This window comes from Hipposideros armiger, unplaced genomic scaffold (assembly GCF_001890085.2).
Source record: "Hipposideros armiger isolate ML-2016 unplaced genomic scaffold, ASM189008v1 scaffold_263, whole genome shotgun sequence".
In the NCBI taxonomy this organism is placed as follows: Eukaryota; Metazoa; Chordata; class Mammalia; order Chiroptera; family Hipposideridae; genus Hipposideros; species Hipposideros armiger.
This window is the reverse complement of record NW_017731613.1, coordinates 1,977,759-1,999,221: the sequence shown is the minus strand read 5'-3', so window position 1 is coordinate 1,999,221 and position 21,463 is coordinate 1,977,759. Positions and strand designations below refer to the sequence as shown.

Genomic DNA, 21,463 nt, shown 5'->3' with positions numbered 1-21,463 from the left:
TAGACTGATTTTTAATTTTTTAACTCATAGGCCTAATTTTTATTTTTTAAAGACTGTTCCACTTGATGCTTAAGAAGCTGAAATTCTCTGGCATCATTTGTCAAGATACTGATTATATATAAGTGGGAGAATTTTTTTTTTTTTGGTCAACAATAAATGTCTTGCACTGTGAAAATAGCAGCTTGACTCCCACATTCATTTAGCAGCAGGAGGCATGAAATGGATGGGCCCTTTTGAATTATTCCCGAAATGTGTTGCAGATGCATATAGATAGATCACTAAATATAAACCTAATTGCTTCTTTTTTTTGTTTTTGTTCCATTGCTAAGCAACTTTTAAAACCAAACTGTTTATACAGGATGTCTTTATCATCACTGTTCTTCAGAATAAAATTAGGTTGAAAGCAACAGCAGTGTATGTTCCCAAAATACAATCCGGTGAACCTGTTGGCTACGTAAACTCGTAACTGACAGATTGCCAAACGCTGCCATTTTAATGTGTCTTTTGTTCCTGAAGGATTTATTCATTTGAATGGTTCGGTATTAGCTTCCTATGTATAGTGGCATAAGTTATACCAAGGAGATGTGCTGGTCAGATCTCCTTTCAAGAAAGAAGTCACCATTCAGCTGTGAGGAGTGCAGCTGGGTGGCAGGCTACAGAGGCAGTGTAGCCTGCCACAGTGTTTGAGATGCTGAGGCCTGGGCCATAATAACTGGGGCTGCCCATTTCTGTCCAACCCAGGACTCCTCTAACAATCAAACATGCTCTAGAGTTCTCTGTTGGGCTGGCCAAGACAGTCAGAGCCACCTCACAGTCTGAAGCTCTGCCTGACACACTCCTGCTCCTTTCCCATTTCAGAGATAACTAATAAACGTCTGCACTCCTAACTCCACCTCAGCACCTGCTTCTCAGGGGACCCAACTGATACACATCATTTAGATGTTGCTACCAAAATGGGAACAGTGAAATATTATGTGCGGCACTTTGAGCCAATGGCCAGTGAGCTGCAAACACTTCCTGGGGACCTTGACCATCAATATTCAAATCCCTATTGTCGTTGGGGCCCCAAACCATTAACCATGACCATCTCCTGGGACACTGAGGGTTAATAAAGTACATGGCTAGTGAGAATACCAAAAGAAGATTAGCTTTATTCTCTGTCAGGCAATGTAGAAATTGGTTAGACAAAGACTTTCATCTGAATAGCAGGATGGGCTGCCTTGAAAGATACTAAGTGCTACTTCCCCATGAGATTTTGGGGGTTAAGCTAACTAAAGGAAAAGCATACTCAATGTAAACTCACTAATTTAAACCAATCGGCTATTTTCAAATTGTGTTTTTCAGTTGTTCTGCTTCCATGAACAGGCAAAGCATGCAGCTCTTGCATCTGGGCAAAAGCATTTCCCTACTCCAAGGACATCTCCGCCTGCAGAGGGGGGAACAGCATCTATTAAACCCTTCCCAATAGGAGGAGAAGGAAAAAAACACTGGTCCCGTCTGTGATAAAGAACATGAAAACTCAAGCTAAACTCAGAAAGAAAAAAAATAAATAAATAAAACCCGAGGAAAATATAAAACCTCCAAATACTGGGTTCCTTCCTTTTACCTGGTCAATCCTGGGAATCTCTAAACTTCCTCCACAGGTGGAATCCTATGGCCAAAAAAACAGAGTCCCTGATCCCACACATGCTCCCTTTATGCCCTGGGCTGGAGGTGGCCCATGAAAGCTGCGATAATCCCGTCCTGCTCAACCCCCTCTCGCTTGCTGTTTTTCCTTCTAGGTTATACTGGCTGGGTTTAGAAAATTAGAGAAACATTATACCCACTTTAAGTTCTGAGTACAGGAGTCCTCCCAATCAAAGCGACACTGCCACCAAGAAAAAAACATTTAAAGTGAATTCACTTAAAATTGAATATAAATTTCCTAGAACACAGTGAATAAAAAGGTCAATCAAAACTTTTGGGAAATAAGATACAATTCAGAAAAATGAATTTATTTTTCATTTAACCATATTTAGGTTATAATGGCAACTATGTTCTAATACTGAGAACAAACGAAAAATGAACAAAGTGTTGATTGGGAGGGTTATGGAACTGTCTTCAAAATTGAGTGGTATAGTATATCACAATTTTAAGAAAGAAGCAAGAATATTTGAGGGCTCCAACATTTTCCTAAGGGTCCCTCGCAAGTCCTTGAAATTCATATCTTTCGTTTTCGAAGTACCTATCATGTCACCATCCTTGTTGATTTTCCCCTTTTCAACTGTTAAAAGGTTTGCCAATTCCTCTTTCGGCAACAGCTTTGGTATGTTTTGAGCAGAGATCCAACATCACTTTCATTGGACTCATAAAATCTTGCATATTGTGCCTCATGTACAATTTCATTTTGTCACTGACTCATGCTGTTTTGACACTCTTCTTTCATCTCACTAGACTGGTGTGGAAGGCAATAATGGCAGGAGAGACGAATATTTGAGAAGGCACTAATCTTTCAAGTGGTTAATTCATGACTAAACGCTTTCTTGGAATGATGAACTCTTTCTTCTATAATCCCCTAATTGCTGGAAGCCAGTTAATGAAATCCCAGGGAGCCCGGACCTTTGGTACTTAACTTCAATTGGCCCTTGAAGCTGCTGCACATTCTTTCAGACCTAGGATATTAAACTGGAAATTTTGACCAATAAGAAATCTGAGGCCTAGAGATAATGAGTCATCCCCAAATCAGTAGCAGAGACTAAGTTAGCCTAGTCCGTGGCTTTATTCTTCAGACCACACTGCCTTACTGACCCCTTGTGCACAGAGAACACTAAGAAATAAAACAGAAGATGTATTTCTAGTCTTGATCGTGATGAAAACTCACTGTGGCCCTGGGCAGGTCACTTAACTTTTCTGAGTTTCAGTTTTCTCTGAGTTCTTGTACAATAGGAAATATTGGGTTGTCGGAAAAGTCATGACATATTTTTTCTATGTTTTTCATTGCAAAACTGTGTCATGGCTTTTCTGACAACCCAAAAATTATGGTTCCTGGCTTGGGGCCCCAAGGACATCGGGAAAATTTTGCTAATGCCCCCTCAGAGAGCAGATACACCAATTTGGATGGTCACAACATAATACATGAACTGAATCATTGGTATTAAAGTCAAGGTCCCCAGGAAGTGACTGCAGTTCACTGGCCATGGGCTCAACGTGCAATGAGGTCCTGTCACAGCTCTGGGCCCATTCCCCAGAACCCCACACCCAAATCCCAATGGAATTCCCATATCTCGTCAGGTATGACCGTGGTTTTTTTGTTAAGAAAGCTACAGACCATCAGATACGCATTTCTATCATGTGTACTTCCCTCTCCATCCCAGTCTTTCATTCTCCCTTTTTCCTTGCCTCATGCTTCAAAAGGACAAGCTATCCCTTTAGAAGGCTGTCCTTTCACCTGGCCATTACTCCTCTAGGGTTTTGCTTGCTCAGTGTCCTGTTCTTTCATCACCATCAGTATCATCACTCTCTTCCTTTACACAGATTCAAGGAATCACGGGGGCCTGAGAAGTCATCTAACTGGAACCAACACTGGATGACTGCCTCCCTTTCTTCACTTCTCTCGAAAGCAGGAGTCACTTCTTTAATTCATGGGTACCTTACAACACCTACAGTAGTCTTTCTCCTCTTTCTAAAAGCAAGCACAGATGTCCAGTATCCTATAAAAAATCTGTATTTGATACAGTAATCAATCTGATAATCATCTTATTTCTTTACTTCTACACACTGCAAACTTTTAAAACAAGTTGTCTGTGTCCACTCTCTCTTCTTGCTCACCACCCACTTGTCCCCCACTCAGAGTCCCTTGCAGGAGTCACTCTACAAACATTTCTCATTGGAAAATCACCTAACCCACTTTTCATTGTAAAATTGTAGAATCCAGAAATTTTAGAGCTGGAAGATATCTTTGATATTTACTCCAATTCCCTCATTTTACAGATGAAGAAGAGCACGTGCACAATTTTACATGACCAGTGGTCTCACTTGTCTCAATTTCCTTTGTAGTATTTGGTATTGTGGACTCTTTTCTGAACATTGATTAAAATATATAAACTATTGTCGATTTTTTTTTCAGGTTAGTTCAAAAAGAAGGCCTGAGAAACATTCCTGAGGATAAACTATATCCATCATGAGACAAGATGACTATCACATGTGCATGTTTCCATTCTTGGGCGAGAACCCTATCACCCCCTATCTACCCCTCTACCATTACCATGTTTCAATTTACTTTCATGCTTTCATAATCATCAAAGGGTTTTGTTATTGCTGGAAGAATTCAATATAAATGTTCTTAGTCTTTCTCCTGTGCTGAAGTTAAGCTGCTTATATCTTAGAAACAATAATTTTATATATTGCTATTCAACTATTAGATAGTTACTTGGTTAAATGACAACCCCAGTGCCTCACATACCTTACTGGCAAACATTTTTCTCCCTTCTCCAAAAGGAAAGTGCATCGCTTTTACTGCCAAGAAGTTCTCAGAGGTAGAAACAGTAAGGAGCAGCAAGTGGTTACTGCACACTAGAATGGGGACAGGGTATTGATTTGAAGAAGAAAAACTAACCTCTCTCCCTCTTTGCTTAGAGGAAAACAGCCTGGATTTTTTCCCAAGTGGCTTAGGAATCTACTGGCTATTTTTCAAGGCTCTCAAGATACTGGCCCAGGGAAGCATCTCTTGAGCATGGTTAGAAATGATAGTGTGCATGTTTTAGACCTGTTTGTAGTATCTCCTGGTAAAAAAAGTGTCGGCAAAATGTGGTTTTAATCAAACTGTTAGGTTTTCATGTAAATGCAATGGAATTACCTTACCTGAAATCTCAAAGCCATTAAGGCCAATATATGTGAAAAATGCATCATTCAATTTTATTCCTTTCATTTCTTTTGCAGCAGGCAGCAATCAATAGTCTCATCACTTTTTAATTACTAAAAAGAAAAGCCCCATGAACTCATAGAAGCAGCTGCTGGGATTATTTATTTGATGTTGATAAGGATAAGCAAAGTTTCAATGTATGACATATAGAAATAAAATATATAAATATCTATAATATATATTTACTTAAGATACAGATATTTATACTTATAAATATATTTATATATGATAAATAAGATATATAAATACATTAGATATCTAAAATAAGATATTTATATATGATAAATATCTATAAAATATCTATCTGTACAATGGAGTACCACTTCATTTCACCTCTTTTTTTTTTTTGTAAGAAAAATAGGCCAGAAGATAAACATAAGCAATGATCCTAGTTACACATGCAGTTATTTTCAGAATAGGGAAGCTTTCATCATCTTCCCCAACCCTTTGAAGAATGGGTAGATATCAAGCTTAAAAAAAAGAACAGTCCTAAAGTCACAAGCAGTATGTCCACCCAGTGTGGACCACCCAAAGTTCAATCCCCTAAACTCTATGCCTGAAACAGTTTGTCCCAAACACCAGCTGTGAGGGACAGCATGCTGGGTGGGCAAGTTATGGTCAGAGAATTAGTTAGGATATGTGGCTCAAGAAAAAAGGGAATTTAAATAAGCATTACTTTGCCATTCAGAATATTCCTCCCTGATTTTGGGAGAAAGAAAATAATAAGGATGATATTCTATTATAGTGAAATAAGTAAACAAGCTACCTGCTTGGGGAGAACACCTTTACGAAAGTGAATTCCGAATTAAGACCTAGAATAAATTATAGAGATCTACTGCAAGATAAATCAGCAAACTTACAGCGTACCAGGTATTGTCACGGTACTGGGAGTTCAGAAGGAGAATAGGCACGGTCGCAGCCCTATGGCAACTCACTCTTGAGTGGAGAAGGGAGACAAGGAAATGAATGATTATCAAATAATGGCACCAGAACAGCTTCAGGAAAATGCCATGTGGTTGCTACTGAGAGTAGGGCACTCAAACATCTAATTAAATTTTTGAAGGAGGTGAGGGGACACAATCTGAAAAAAATGCAATCATATAGGTAGGAAAAGAAAAGGGACACAGGCTCCATGAATAATTCACCGCAGAGTTAACCTATTTTGTGAAGCACCTGACTTATTTCTGAAAGGTACTGTAGACTTAATGTGTAGGAAAGGGTTGACCCTTTTTAATAAAGTGCTGACTTTGCAAATTGGGTCCGTAACATAATGTAGTATTCTGGGAAAGGGGGGTCATTTAAGAGACTTATACACATAGAAAAATTCCCTCAGTGCTTCTTGTTAGCTCCTGAATTGACCGCCTGGGATGTGTTCACACGGTACTTGAATTAATCAACTTAAAGTATTCATCGCTTTATCAAGGTCTTTGCCCTTCAGTAGCAGAAAAGAGACAAAACATTCTTATATATGTCCAGATAAGAACAAGGACAATTGTTGGACTAAAATCTTGATTAATGGAAGTACCCTAGTTAACATAATGATAAACAGAAAAATTTCCTTATTTTGTTTCCTTCACTTATTATTAGTTAAAAAGCATAATAAAAAGTCACTGAAAAATAGTTTGCTATTATTTGATCATAATCTTTTACTTCTTCAAGTTACCATCCTTATCACCAACTATGATTGCAGAGCATAGCAGGTGAGAAGATAGGAGACTGGGTTGGAGCACTGGTAACCCAGGGCACTCCCTGGGGGCTATGCTGGGAAACAATCCCAAATATTTACTTACTTGGTTAGCATACACTACTGGACAGTAAAATTACAGTTAACAGACTCTTCCATTTTCTTAAATACATTTTTACTACGTTACATTTCACTTAAAGAGACAATCTAAAAATGTTAAGTAATTAAAATAGTACTTCTTTGTCGCTCAGAATGTAACAACATTGGAACTATTTCAGTCAAGCCATTCTGATATGCCACTAAAAAATGGAATGTATTCAGAACCATTTCTTCAAAAAGTTTTAAAATACAGAGGGTGCCAAAAAAAAATGTGTACACATTTTAAGGAAGGAGAAAAAAACTGTATTAAAATTGTAATACAATGAATGATGCTAGCATTCATTTGATTAATGCCATCTTTCGAGCAAACGTCATACTACGTATTTCTACTGTAATTGAACTTCGAAAATACATAGATAAAATCTCTTAAAATGTGTACATTTTTTTTGGCACCCCTAGTATATTTCAATGAATACTGTATGCTGACTTTCTCTAACCCAAAGAATATATAACTCAAAGATCACAATACAATGCATTAGCAACCAAGAAATCAAATTAAATATTTATTTTTCTGACAACTCTAAAGCATGGGTTGGGAGTGTGTGGAATACAAAGTAGTCTAAGACATCAGTGTCTGTCAAAAATGGGTGTGCGTTTATATGCTGTCCAAAAAAAAAAAAAGCTAACTTGAGTTGGTGCAAATTGCTCTGAGAGATGCAGAGTTTGCTATGAATGTGAAGTTGGGCCCCTAACCTGACACTCAAGGAAGCCGGATGAGAAGCCCCCGAGGGTGGCTGGGAGCAACTATCCAGGGCCCTTGGACAGCAATGAAAATTACTATGTTGGGATGGTGTTCTGTGTGCTCTTGTTCGCTTTCTTGGGTCACCATGGATGGAGGAAAAGGTGCTCTATTGCTTTTTCTTTCTACTTCTCCTTCTCTTGGACAAGTGCCCCCTTCCTACACTGCCCTAGAACCTCTCCACAGCTTCCTCTCTCTGCCTCACTAACCAGGAGCCACTGTGCCCATGTACTCACCGTGCCCTCAACCAGGCTCCGAGTTGCGGTTTGCATTTTCAGTATATCTACTTGTTTTAGGCCTTTCTTTATAGGTATTGAACGCCTGTATTTCCAATTCTTTGACATTCAGCACTTTAAATTCAGCATTTCTGTTTTATTACCTCTTGTAGACAAAGGCAGTGTTTATGAAACAATTGCACAATTCCGTTTCTGTAAATTCTGTCTGAGCAAAGTGATTCAGTGGCTGGAATGCCCCTGCTTTGAGAGCTACTGAGTCACTGTCAGGTTTGTCTTTGACTGGCCTGTCCTGTGTTCAGAAGGAAAGGTCCATTTGGGCCACAAAGTCTCAGTTGTGATAGCGCCAAACTGCACGGGAAATTCTGAAATTTCACTCATTCATTTAACAAATATTTACTGATGGCTTTGCAGTGCTGTGTGTTCCTGGGCTCATGACCTAATTGACATCTATGTGCCCAGCATCCACACGGTGCCTGACGTCCTGCGATTTACAGGAAGGCCCATTGAAGAGATCTATAAAGAGATCCATGAAGCGGCTGCTTTCCTATGAGGAATTTACAAAGTGTTTGCTCCCTTGCCCTAAAGTCATAAAAAGTTAAATAATAATACCTGATAAGATATATCCCCACAAGGAATAGGATGACTGCAGGGATATGGTCCTGTCTCCTTGGCTATATTGCCATCCCAGAAGTGACAGTCCAAGGCATAGATGCAGTTCTGAGAATGAAAGACACAGCCAGGGTGCCTCCACTGACAATGCCACAGAGCGCTGCACCCTGGGATTCTGCAGGGAGGGCTTCTGGGGCAGCTCGGGTGCTGGTCCAGACTGGGAAGGGGGCGATGGGCAGGCACAAGCTGGTCCCAGGCTGAGCTCAGGACTATTAAAAAGGGGCTTAGCATGGACAGAGAGGCCAGCTGGCAGGAGAAACCCAGGCACCGCAGTCAGGAAGGTAAGGGTATGGTGGAGGGGAGGACTAGCCTGACAGACAACTGCATTTTATAATAAAGAGGTGATGCGGATTCTTCATCTGTTACAGTCTTTTCCATAAAGCATCACTTTCAAATAAGGGAGACCCTTGATCAAATATACAATTTTCAAACCTCTGGCCCTGGCATTAGCCTTTATTTCAATATGCAGATATTTTTCAAACAGATGAAATGGCCATACTGATTTTTTTCCAGAGATGATATGTAAACACATTTCATAATACTTTGAGAAAATAATCTTTTTATTTTTTTCTCTCCCTAGCAAACGATTCTCTGCAGTGATTGGGAGAAAGGGAAGAAACACTTAAGACATTAATTCTCTGTTGAAAGCGTTACTAGGATACTGAATTTTTTTTGTTGACTCAAGTCACAAAAGGAAAAAGCTTACTTGAGAGTCTAGTCTGCCTCCTCTCACCCCCACACACATTATTAAGAATAGCCGCATGCTTTTTGCCTAAGGCAGACAATACTTCTAGAGAATATCCAAAGACTGAATACATTTAATACATCACTCCTCCCACTGCCTACTCATCAGACTAATTTTTTAATGGCCCAGCCCAGGAGTTGGCAAACTTTTTCTGTAAAGATCCAGCTGGTAAATATTTTAGGATTAGCGGGCCATATACTTTAGCCCAACTAATCAAGCCATTGTAGCAGAAAGCAGCCAAAGACAATATGTAACAGATGGGCAAGGTTGTGGTTCAATAAAACTTTATTTATAAAAACAGGTAATGGCTGATTTGTCCTACAGGCTATAGTTTGTTGACTCCTGGTCTAATTGAAATTATATTACAAGTGTTATGTTCACATGAAAAGAGACAATACATCTCAATAGACATTATTTCCACACAATTCTACCCCACCTTTAAAGGTACGTATTAAGTGATAGTAATACACATCAGTATAACTAAAAACATGCCAAAATACCTAACAGCCAAAGATTTCAGGTTTCATCTTTTATATTTCAAATATATTTAACACAGGCTAGCACCAAGGAAAATTTCAGAGAAAATCTGTCAAGGGGTTCTAGAGAAAGAAAAACAAAAAACTAACTTCTCCAAATTTGTGAGCTCTGAGGCTGATCTTATTAAATATTCAGAAAAGCATATATGCCACACTATTTCAGTAAAAGATGTCCTGAAAAATAAATCAGGGAAGAAGATGATATCCCCATACGCATCTGGATGAATTTCAAATCTTAACATGAAAAATGGTAAAAGAATAATCTAGGTTCCCCTGTAATGTGTTTTTTCTTTTTAATTGCAGAGACCTTCAGAGAGTACAAATCAGCAAATAATCCCCCTACTTTGCAGGGTAGAGATCAACAGAAAATAACATTTTGAGAAGTCACATGCTTCTGTCTAAATAGCAGCAGACCATTGAAGGTACATGTATGACTAACTTTTCCCAGAGGTTCATTTTTGGTGAATGGGGATATGAATGGAGATATGGAAAGTCACCATTAGGCCATAGGAAGAGATTCTGGCAACTGTGGTATGCCCATTGTTGGCTGGATATTGGCTTGTGAGTATGTGACTTGGGGAAAGAAATAGGCTGACATATGCTTGCATTTTATGAAATTCTGTGAGATTCTGTGAACAGTAATGGTGGCTTAGGACAGGTACGGTCATTTAGGATTTGGGGCAATGAGGCAACCTGGTTGGTGTGTGCCCAATGTTACATGCTCACTAAGAACAGAAATGACGAAAACAAGATATTTTGAGTCTCATAACTGGAGAGAACACTTAAAAATTTTACTTCAAAATAGCTATGGTTATCATTCCTTATTCTAGATTAATTGGAGGTTATAACATGTAATAAAAATTTCTGACTATAATGGAAATTGCCATCTTTAACAATACTATATTTTTAAAATGCATACTATTTATGAAGTACTTTATAAAGAACACTACTACAAATAATATTTCATTTGATCCTTAACAATTCCTGGAAAGATAGGTGGAACAATTGCTATTTATTCTTATTTTCCCAATGAGGACATAGATAAAGGAAGCTACACACATGGTCTTCAGACACACAGTGGGGCAGAAGCATGACTCATAGCAAGCAGTCCTTCTATTGATTACAGTGTACTACTTCCCTTTCAACATCTTTGTGGATTTGTCTTTTTCGTTAGCAGATTCTAACGTAAGGTTGTAAGGTTGAGAGACGATGATGCTTGCAGTATAGTATCTTGGCAGGGCTGAATAAGGACAATCACTTTAAAATGACTCCTTTTTATGTAACAACCACCAAAAATGTTTCTCATCAACAGCTTTATGGCCTCCTCATTAAAGAAGATAGTATTGTGTTGTAGAGGGAACAAATGGAATTTAGTAAGTACTTGCTAAATTGAACCAAAAAATGTCAGGAGACCAGAGTCCAGAGAGACTGGGTAAATCATTGACTAAATGAATCCGTTTTCTCTGTTTAATAAGGGAGAAACTGCACCTATCCACTTCATAATGAGTTAAAGAATTCAACTAAGAAAACAGATGTGAGACCGTTTAGAATAAAGAGTACCTAATTCACTCAACAAATATTATTGAGTAGCCATTGTGAGCAAGGCATTGTGATAGACACTATAATGAATATTGAGCACTGTCTAATCTGTGCCAACTGAAATCACAGCTTCATAAAATATAGGAAATTTGTTAGGAACTTCAGGGATTACACATTAATGGAGTTGACGAAAGACAGATGCAGATCAATAAAAATGGTAACAATTTACAATGATAAATAGATAGGCTTACTCTCAAAAAGGATCAAATCATTGACTGTCCAACTATAACACAAAGACTAAAATACATAGACTTTTCAGTAGAGGCAGTCATGTGGAATGCATCCCCTATTTTGAAGATTTTTAGTACGTAATAAAAGAATGCAATCATCTCAATAATTTTTAACATGGATGTTAAAATGACATTATTTTATATACACGAAGTTAAATAAACATTTAAATGGATGTCAGCATTTTATGTTTTAATGTGGCTACTAGAAAACTTAAAATGGCTATGAAGCCTGGATTATATTTCTATTGAGCAGTGCTGTTCTAGAAGGGTGCATTATAACCAAAAGAGAAGTCTGGGCAGTGCATAATTCTGAAAAGGCTACTCACGTGTATGTTGTCTTTGTGAGGCAAAACCACAAATACACCAAAGACTCAACAGCCAATGAACTAGGTGTTATTAAACCCACTAATTACAAAAATTCGGATGGCTCACGTGGGAACACAAACATGGTCAGGAGGAACCTGGAAGGTACTGCTGGTGATTCCAAAGTAATGGATGGAAAACTAAAAGAAGTAGAGGAAATAGGAAATACCTTTCCTACTTCTTCCAGCTGAAGCACAGATATTTGAAGGAGATATAAGTCCTGAAATGTTGGTTAGAATGGAAATCCAATCTCCCTCCAGCACCTTCCCTCCAGTCACCAGTGACTGTCACACACACATGCTCTTTCTAGTATAATGCTTTATGAGCTGACAGAGCTCCTTCGTACACCTCAACCAAAGTATTTAGTATTAATACTCGTATATTATTTATATCCATAAATGGTCACAAAATAACTAAAACTCTAGGCCCCCCAAATTATAAACCAGATGGCTGAAGGGACCTCTAGGGGTTCAACTGCAAATGCCCCAAGAAAGCCTTATGTCTAACTAAATTTTCATCCAGTACTGGTTACACAGTAAGTGCCCAATAAATTCACCAAACCCATTAAAAATGGTAGTATATTGGAAAGTAAGAAGAGTCCACACCCAAACAATATGGAAAAGGCAAAGGCTGGACGTTTTAGACTGAGCCTGCAAAGCTTTATTTACACATTAGCTGGGGGGGGGGGGAGATGCATCTGAATTTTAATCTACCCTTAAAGGAAAATAAATCAAAGTGCTTGAGAGCGATGCTTAGTTCTTTAAAACTCAGGTTCTCAGAAATCCTAAATAGGAAAAGCTTTCTATTATTCTTTTGAGAAATATTTCCTAGATTTTGCTTGAATTTCTTCTACTTAAATTCTTACTATTAGTAATCTGCTAGTAATCTTGAAAGAGCCCCAATCCTGAAATAAATATAGACGTATTATATTCAAAATTACATCAATATTTTCTACCTACAACCATGTAAAACTATAAGGTTTTATAAATGCCTGTTGCCAATACAGAGTGCTGCTACTTGGAAAAGATTTTCATAAATAAGTAAGTGACCAAAAAAGGGCTGCAAGCCTCAAGGAGAAGGTGTGTGAGTGTGTGTGTGTGTGAGTGTGTGTGTGTGTGTGTGAGTGTGTGTGTGTGAGCGTGTGTGTATGTGTGTGTGTGTATGTGAGTGTGTGTGTGAGCGTGTGTGTATGTGTGTGTGTGTGTGTGAGTGTGTGTGTGAGTGAGTGTGTGTGTGTGTGTGTGATTAATGTGTGTATATTTTTCTGTTGGGGCTGAAATGCAAGGTATTATTTTATCCCTTCCATGTTTGGCTTTCTCCTATTTCCATTGCTTTAATTTTCTATTCAAATCAATTTCTCAAAATGCAGAAAAAAAAATCTGCCTTCAATGCTAGACTTTAAGTGATATGGAGAGCTCATTTTTTTTCTAGCTCGAGTAATAGCCATCTAGCAAATGATTAATGACTGTGGACCTATTTTCAATAGAAAGGATTGTCAAATTCGGTCAAAATCTGTCATTGTTTTCTTAGCTCTCAGCAAAACAAAACACATCCAGACATTCAGGGGCCATGAGAGAATTTTAGGGATTCGTTTTAGGTTACACCTTCCACCTGCTTTAGTTATATGTATAATTGATAAGGAGCATTATATAAGACAGTGGTTCTCAAATGTTAATGTGGAGCAAAATTATCAGGAAAACTTATGAAAATGCAGATTGCCGGAACCCACCTCCAGAGTTTGTGATTCAGTCAATTTGGGGTGGGGCCTAATAAGCTGCATTTCTAACAAGTTCTCCCGTCATGCTGTTGTTGCCAGTCCTGGTACAGGAGGGTCTCTGATAGATAACTGGTTGCAACGCCATGTTTCCTTTATTAATTCCAATTTTCATGGCTAAGGTTTTTGAATCAGACCCTAGACTGAACCCTAAAATGGCCGACAGCTCTCTGTGGCTCCAGAACCTACATAAGCCACATCCTTCTCTAAGTATCCTGTGGAAAATATTAGCAAAGAGTGCAGCCCTCTTCTGGAAGAAGAAATCAAGCCATTTCTCGAGTCCCTCCCTCACTTTCTTTAAACCTCTAAGTAATTGGAGTGAAGTTCAAAAGGAACATGGCTCATAAAGCCTATCTGGAAGGGACAGCTCTATTGGAAAGATGGGATACTCACCAGAGAGGAAATATACCCAGTCGGGTGGTGATAAAAACCATGGCAAACATAACAAACAGGAGGTCACACATTTTCTGAAACTTGGCGTAATTTGCCATTTTGGCAGCCTATGAAAGGAAGGAATGTGACATATTAATTTAGTTAAATTGATAAATGTAAACCTTTTTTTCAATATTCATGAGTCTCCTATAAGTTATAAGTTACCAGATGCATAAAATTGCTTGCTACTTTGGAATGTCATGCATCACGCATCAGTATTTATAAATTACTCATAAGTTGAGTGAAATACAGCATTAGCCATAAGTAGGACTACTGATGGTTACAGATTTAATAAAATATTCAGCAAACTGAAAAAATTCAATTATATGGTTGACTTCAGGAAAACAGAAAAATAAAGAAATTCTTGCATTTTAGAAGATATTAGCAAGTCAAAGACACCAAAACAGGAATTCGGCATAACAGGCCAAAATAGAAAGCGTTATATAATCCTTTAACCCTTTAATGGTCTCAAACACTATGGCCACAAACTTTATACAGAATATATGGAGCCTTTCTGCATTTTTTTCTCCCTCTACTTAGATTTATAGGTTTTCTATCAACAGGCATAAGGAGTATTCTGGGGAGACAGTTTCTTGGCTTATTCTTATAAATTTAGAAATGAAGAAGGTGTCAAGATCATGTTTTTCAACGAATTCATTTAGGTATAATTTTCAAGGTCAATAATGTTCAAAGCGTGTGTGAGAGGTATGCTAATATTTATGATAGTGATTTAAGTGACTACTTTTTATATTATAAATTAATATAGGGAAGAAATCACATCCCTTTCTCTACCATCTACTTTTTATGGATGTGCCTAAGTAAAAAGAGGTGACATTAAAAGCATAATTTTGCTTGATCACCTCTTTTTACATTTTCACCTAGAATTCACAAGCACCCACACACAGGGTTACAAATTGAAGATGTCTTCTGAATTCATAACATTATTTCCTACTTCTTGGAAAGTTAAATTAACTGAGTCATATTTGAAAAGACTGTTGACAATATCCACAGAAACTATAATACTCGTATATTTAAGTAAAACACAAAGCTCTGAGAAATATATATTCCTGATGGGGAAATATCTATTAACTGAATAGAAGCCAAGATGAACTTTTTTTTTTTTTTTTTTTAAAGCTGAGCCACCCTGCCACCTGTTGGCAGCTCAGCGGCTGCTCAGCTCGGGCCAGGAATTGAACTGCTATTGCTCAGAGCTCACACTCTTGAGCGAGCTCTTAACCAACTGAGCCACTCAGATGGCCTTCCAAGAAGAACTTTTAATTTCCTAAATACTTTGGGTGTAACACCACAAATTGTATTAAGAAAGAAAAAAAAAAAGCATCTTCTGCCTCCTTCTGGCTAGGTAACCATGTAGTTGTTCTTTTATATTTATTCACCAGTATTCAATAAAAAAGCATTAAACATCAATTATTTTTGGAAATGTCTAGGCCATACATCCCACTTCAAAGGGTTGACAGTCAACATATTCCATTATTTAGATATTCTCAAGCAATATTTTATAATAGCAAAGAGAACCCAGGTGACGAAGAACATTTGCTTTTAAGCCACACGACTAGGATTTCTGGATTATTTTTCTTTTCTAGATTAAAGTGGTACATGATGATTCAACCAACATTTTCTGAATCATGGCTCTGCCAAGTGTCATGCCAGCCATTTCCACAGATATTAAAGTTGGCAGATTGTTCAGGACTGATTTCAAAACTGTAGAATGATGTATAAATGTCTACTTTCAAGCATGCTTAAGATTTAACCAAATGTTAACTATTTTCAGAGGATTTCCCCTACACTAATTATATATTTCTCCTTTAAGAAACATGTGGAAGAGCAAGAACCTAGCTTGAAGCACTTAAAAAGCATTGTGCCAAACTATCATCTGACATATCCTAGCCCATTAGGACTATTTTTCTGTTTTATAACCTTATAGCGACCAGAGCTTTTTAATAAAGTGTTAATGTACTTCAAATCTTGACTAACTGCTTTTATAGTAGATTCAATCAATTTTACAGCATGGGATTTCTGCTTAAATGGAAATAATAGGTCATTATTTCAGGGCACCTGTATTCTATATTCACAGTGACAGTAAATGCTTCAAAGGGGCAGAACTGTGGGCCGCAGGAATAGAAAATCAGAAACAGATTCTAAGAGCCATTTCTACATGAAATTTGTACTGTGGTTTATTTTTGACCAGTTACATAAATTTCTTAGTATAAAGTAAAAAAAAAACCCTTTAATTATATAACATTATCAAGCGTCTCTTCATAGGAGCCATAATTAAGAGTAAATATCACATCAAAATTTTCCTTGAGATAGCGTTTTTCTTTCTTTTGCTACTTTAATAATTCTAAATGATAATGGTTTATATAGTTAAGCAAAGTACAACCAAAATATCCTCAGATATTGTTCACATATATGCATAGGAAACAATTTTTATATATAATTTGCAATTTGTATACACTTTTCACTGTAAAAATAATAGAATAATGTGTATATTGGCTACTATGACTACTAAATTGATTTCATCAGGATGTACAACTCCCATTAATAACTAAGCTGAGTTATATACACTTTCCGGATAAATCAGTGTGAAACTTATAATACCAGAAATAAAACTTGTTCAAGTAATAATTTTCTTAATGTAAAACATTCATTTGTTAAGTGTGGAATAATAAAGGTTTTCATTATTTTATCAATAAAGAACGCTAACATGATGAACTTTTTTTATACAAAAATTTATATACTGATTTAAAGTCTCACTTTCACCAATTTCACTTACAAGAAAGGCTGCAGTTTCAAAGCAGTCATATATTATTGTCCCTGGCACCCTCTAACATAATATGCAAGTGATGATCTTGGGGGCTTCCTAAATTCTAGATTTTGTACTCTTAAAGATGAAGAAAACTTTTACCTCCAGAAGAGCATCAGCTGAATCGTGCAGACAGAGAACCAGGGTTCCTACTCGGGCCATATTGTTGACATATGAAAAGGTAATCAAGAAAATAGACACAAGGTGATGCAGGAACATAATGCCAAAGTCCTTGGGGAAGGAAAAAACACAGCCACGTTAGGGCTTAGCACTATCAAAACATTTCCAATCATCTAGTCAACTATTCCACCAATACTTCCTGAGGCTCTCCAAGGGCCAAGCACTAGGAATACTAAAATGAGTAAAATATAATTCCTACCCTCTCTGAGTTCACCATATAATGGAAGAGACACACAGGAGACCAGTGATTGTAAAGAATGTCATAAACACCAGGACTAATGCCAGAACATCAAGGGTGTTTTGCACCAACCCAAGGAATTTGAAGCTATGGGACAAATTACCACAGGATTTCAAGCAAAGGAAGGCACTACTTTGCTTGGATGAGCACTTTAGGAAAACCTGCTGGGCGGCAGTGCAGGTTCAACTGGACCACTTCTCCTCCTGGAACATGCCCTTTGGGATACTCAAATAAGAATCCTAATATATTGGCCTTTCTAATGAATTCTACACAAACAAGATCTGAATTTTAACAATCATCTGTCAACAGTTATTAGGAAAAAACTGGCAAAAATAATGGAAATTGGCTATCCTTAGTTTGGTCAACTTCAAGGGAGCAGCTTCTTGGCCCACAGATCTTTCTCTGATACTGATTTATCTCCTGACCATCTGGACATGGTTTCTTGTGATAACAATTTCTGTTGCTTCAAAATATAGTCTCTCTTTTACTGGTGTTTTTTATTCTTATTTAATCTATAGTTCTCCCAGAATAAACTCAAATTTCTCAGGGACTTCAATGCCAGGATTGGCTCTAATGGTGATCTAAGTGAAACCTTTTGAGAAAGAGGACCTTTCTAAGCAATTTCTGTAGACTAAAAAATCAGGTAAAATGGAAAGCATATTAAGAAACTAAGAGAGGAAGAAAGCAAGTGTACACACACGTACATCCTATTTATTTGGTAGCCATTTATGTCATACAGTTTAAGTGTTTGAAAGGTCAACTTCAACAACTTTTAAATGGTTTTAAAACATTTAAACCTCAGTCTTTGTTTAGATCCTGAAAGTAATTAATGATAATCCATAAGTAATGAAATATTGCTCCTATTAGATCCTTTTGCCTTTATTTCATTGTATAGTTCCCATATCAATAACTTGAACCTAAGAAGCTATGGATATTTCTACTGCTTAAATTCCTGTGATACAGAACTCTTAAAAATGTCTTTTAATGTTTTATAATGTCAAGCTTTAAATGACAATGATGAAATAAAGTTAGATGTGTATGTTTAAAAAAAAACAACAAAAAACACAACATTCCAATGGTTCTGTATAAACTTTGGTGAACATGTCCAGAGTTTACTTTTCTGCCTTGGAAAGTGCTGAACATTTATTGATAACCATACATACTGATTTATTACTCGGATAAACAATGTGCAGTAAGTCCTCACCTAAGGTCGTCAATAGGTTCTGTGACTTAAAGTGAAATGAGGTGTAATGAAACCAATTTTACCACAGGCTAATTGATGTAAACAAGAGTTAAGTTCCCATGGCATCTCATCATTACAAGGAAACAATTTTGAAACAACAAAAAGATGTTATTCAAGGACCTATTGTATTAGTTTCCTAAGTCAGGTCAGATAATTTTTTAAATGAAGTGCAACTATTTCTCTTATTTTCAATTAACATAGTCTCCAACTTAGCCACATCGCAGTGATGGCGGCTACCACTGTCGGAAGAACCATGTCTTGCCTCTCAATGAATTCTCTCTTCCCAGAGTAGAACTGCAGAACTGAGTCTCGCAAATTTCTGCGCCCTGTTGACCTACCTTGATGCTCCTTCCTCCAGAGCCACATTCACATCTAGTTCTCAGCTCACTGGCAGAGAGAAACAATGACCATCCTCTGAATTTTGACCATCCTCAAAATTTAATTTTGACTGTGTACAAAGCTCAATTTACCAGTTTTATCTACTTCTGATTTTTTCTGATGTGTTGGTAGTAGCTAGGATTTTCCTAAATCATCAAAGCTGGACAATACCAAAATGCCTTAGGCATACAATAAAAATTGCTCTGATAATGTTTCCTACTGGAAGATGAAATCTGTTCTCTCTCGGGCTGTTATCCAAAATTTATTAGGTCCAGCACCTACCAGACAATTGCTATTTCAAAACAATGGATCAATTAAAGTGGAGCTACCCTATCTATCAACTGATACTTTAAACTGTTCCCTAAGCATAATTAAATGAAAACACACAGTGCTTAATTCAACAGTTCAATGAGATTATATCGGCCCACGCTTAACACATAGGTTTTAAAGTCTAACCATCTGAGTACCCCACCAGAACAATACTTTCCACATTTCCCATTGCTCAGCACTAATGATTGGTCTTGATTCTTTGAAAGAGAACAAGAGTTTTTCTCTAATTTAAAAATGAATAAATATGAATCGATCAAAATTCATATTTTAATCAATCCACTTATAGAGGATTAGGATCATTTTATAATTAAGTGTCCTGATTTGGATCTGATATAAATGTCAATAAACAACACAAAGCCGTTGACAATATAGCAAGGCTCCCCTAAAAACAAGAGCCTTATTTTTGAGACAAAGTTTGCTTTGTGAAGACGATTTCTGCATATAAATCCCTTGGTCCTAGAAAACATTTATTACTGAGGGACTCAGGGTTATGCCTATAGGAGAAGACCAATTTTCATTATGCAGTCATATCTATGTGAATATGAAAAAAAGCATGAATAATGAATTTTGTCTATTACATTTCTGCTTCAGAAGCATTATACACAATGAAATACCTTTAATAAAAGCCATGTTATCATTATTTTATGTGTTACATTTCCTCACCCTGACACATTTTTTTAAAGAAGATACCGTATACCGTATCTGGTCCAAACAGTTTTTAAACAAACTGTCAATTTGGACTTTATCAATGCAGGGTGGGAAACTCCCATCCTCGTGTTTGTTATTGCTGAAAGTGACTGGTGTGTATGTAGAAACACGCATGGCTGCAGGAACGTTAGCATCTTAAGTTGAGAATGGTTTAGGGCATTTTTAGTAGCAGCAGTTAGGTAGAGAGATTGTGCATTATTCTTGGCCCTCAGGCTGAAGGCTGATTCCAAAAGCCCTTATTCAAAACAGACTGGCCTGGCCACGTGCTTCTGTGGTGTCCCCAGCCTCCTGACACTCTGACATATTGTTTCTGGACATATTTGCAGCAATCATCGAGGATTCCTTCTATGTTTCTTGCCTAATCTGTATCCTGATCTTAGCCTCCCTTCCAGTGGCTATGTTATCAGAGACAGGTAAAAAATTAGGTGAGGTCTTGACTCAAATTCCATTAGAATAAATCTGAAATGAAAGAATTCAGAGAAGAGTCATCCACTTTTAATACCAGAAGCTGGGAGGATCACGCTGTTTTTTTCCTTATTACATTTCCAAATGGTCTTTAGAGAAGCTAGGACAGAGTCTGTTCATCTGTTCTGTGTAGCTTCCACATCAACAACACCTGGGTGCAGGTAAAATTCCAGCTATCTGGGCTCCATTCCCAACTATCTGAATGAGAACTGTCATCCTTAATTCAGTTATTCAGGAATTTTATGCACAATATATTAACACCAAAAAGCTAGAGGGATCACCCTCTCATTAAGACATGTTCTAGGAGAACATGTCTGATTAAACTCCCTTTGCAGTGATCAGGCACCAGAGAGTCTTTGAATCAATACTCTCTCTTCAGGAGGCACCCGAAATTCATCTTGATGTACATGTTTTTATGAATGCAAAACTAATTTCTCAAAAAAAAAAACAACAACAAAAAACCTCCAAACGTGCAAGGCAAAGAAAAGACTCTTCTCTCTCAGATACAAATGGCATGTATTAGCTTTTCTGAACTTAATTTAATAAAATTAATAAATATAATTAATGAACTTATAATCTAACTCATATGAATAAAAATCAGGTAATTAGTACCAGGTTACTCATTTAACAGATTTTCAAACTCTCTGGGAAACCAAAACACAATGAACAGCATAATTTAAAGCTGATTCCATTTTATGGCAACTGTAGCAATAATAGAAATCTCTTATTTCTGTTTGTTTTGTTTTTTTCAAAAAATAGTCTTCTTATTTGAACCTTCAGGGTACACAGAAATGTGTACGGCTTTTAACAGAGTAAATGCTCTTTTTTTTCTCCTAGAAATGAATCACAGTCTTTCTATCTCCTCACTGGGGATTTTGCAACTAGGATAAATCTCCCAGAATGTCAGGGCGTGGCACGGCTGGGCCGGAAGTAGACTTTAGGTGTGCACCTTGGCAATGAGAAGGGGAGTGTGGCCCCATCTCTACTTCAGAACAAACATGGAGATGGAGATGGGAAGGAGTTCAGGCAAAGCT

At 37.3% G+C, this 21,463-nt stretch overlaps 1 protein-coding gene across 2 annotated transcripts in view; it reads right to left on the bottom strand.

Annotated features, from left to right (window-relative positions):
- CERS6 (ceramide synthase 6) overlaps positions 1-21,463 on the bottom strand; it is a 311,159-nt gene that overhangs the window by 42,461 nt on the left and 247,235 nt on the right. For both annotated transcript variants that reach the window (XM_019656626.1, XM_019656627.1), the window contains exons 7-8: positions 16,990-17,118; positions 14,028-14,134 (exon numbers count right to left, since the gene is read on the bottom strand). In XM_019656626.1, the coding sequence (XP_019512171.1) occupies positions 14,028-14,134; positions 16,990-17,118 (236 nt within the window). The remainder of the gene's footprint in view (positions 1-14,027; positions 14,135-16,989; positions 17,119-21,463) is intronic.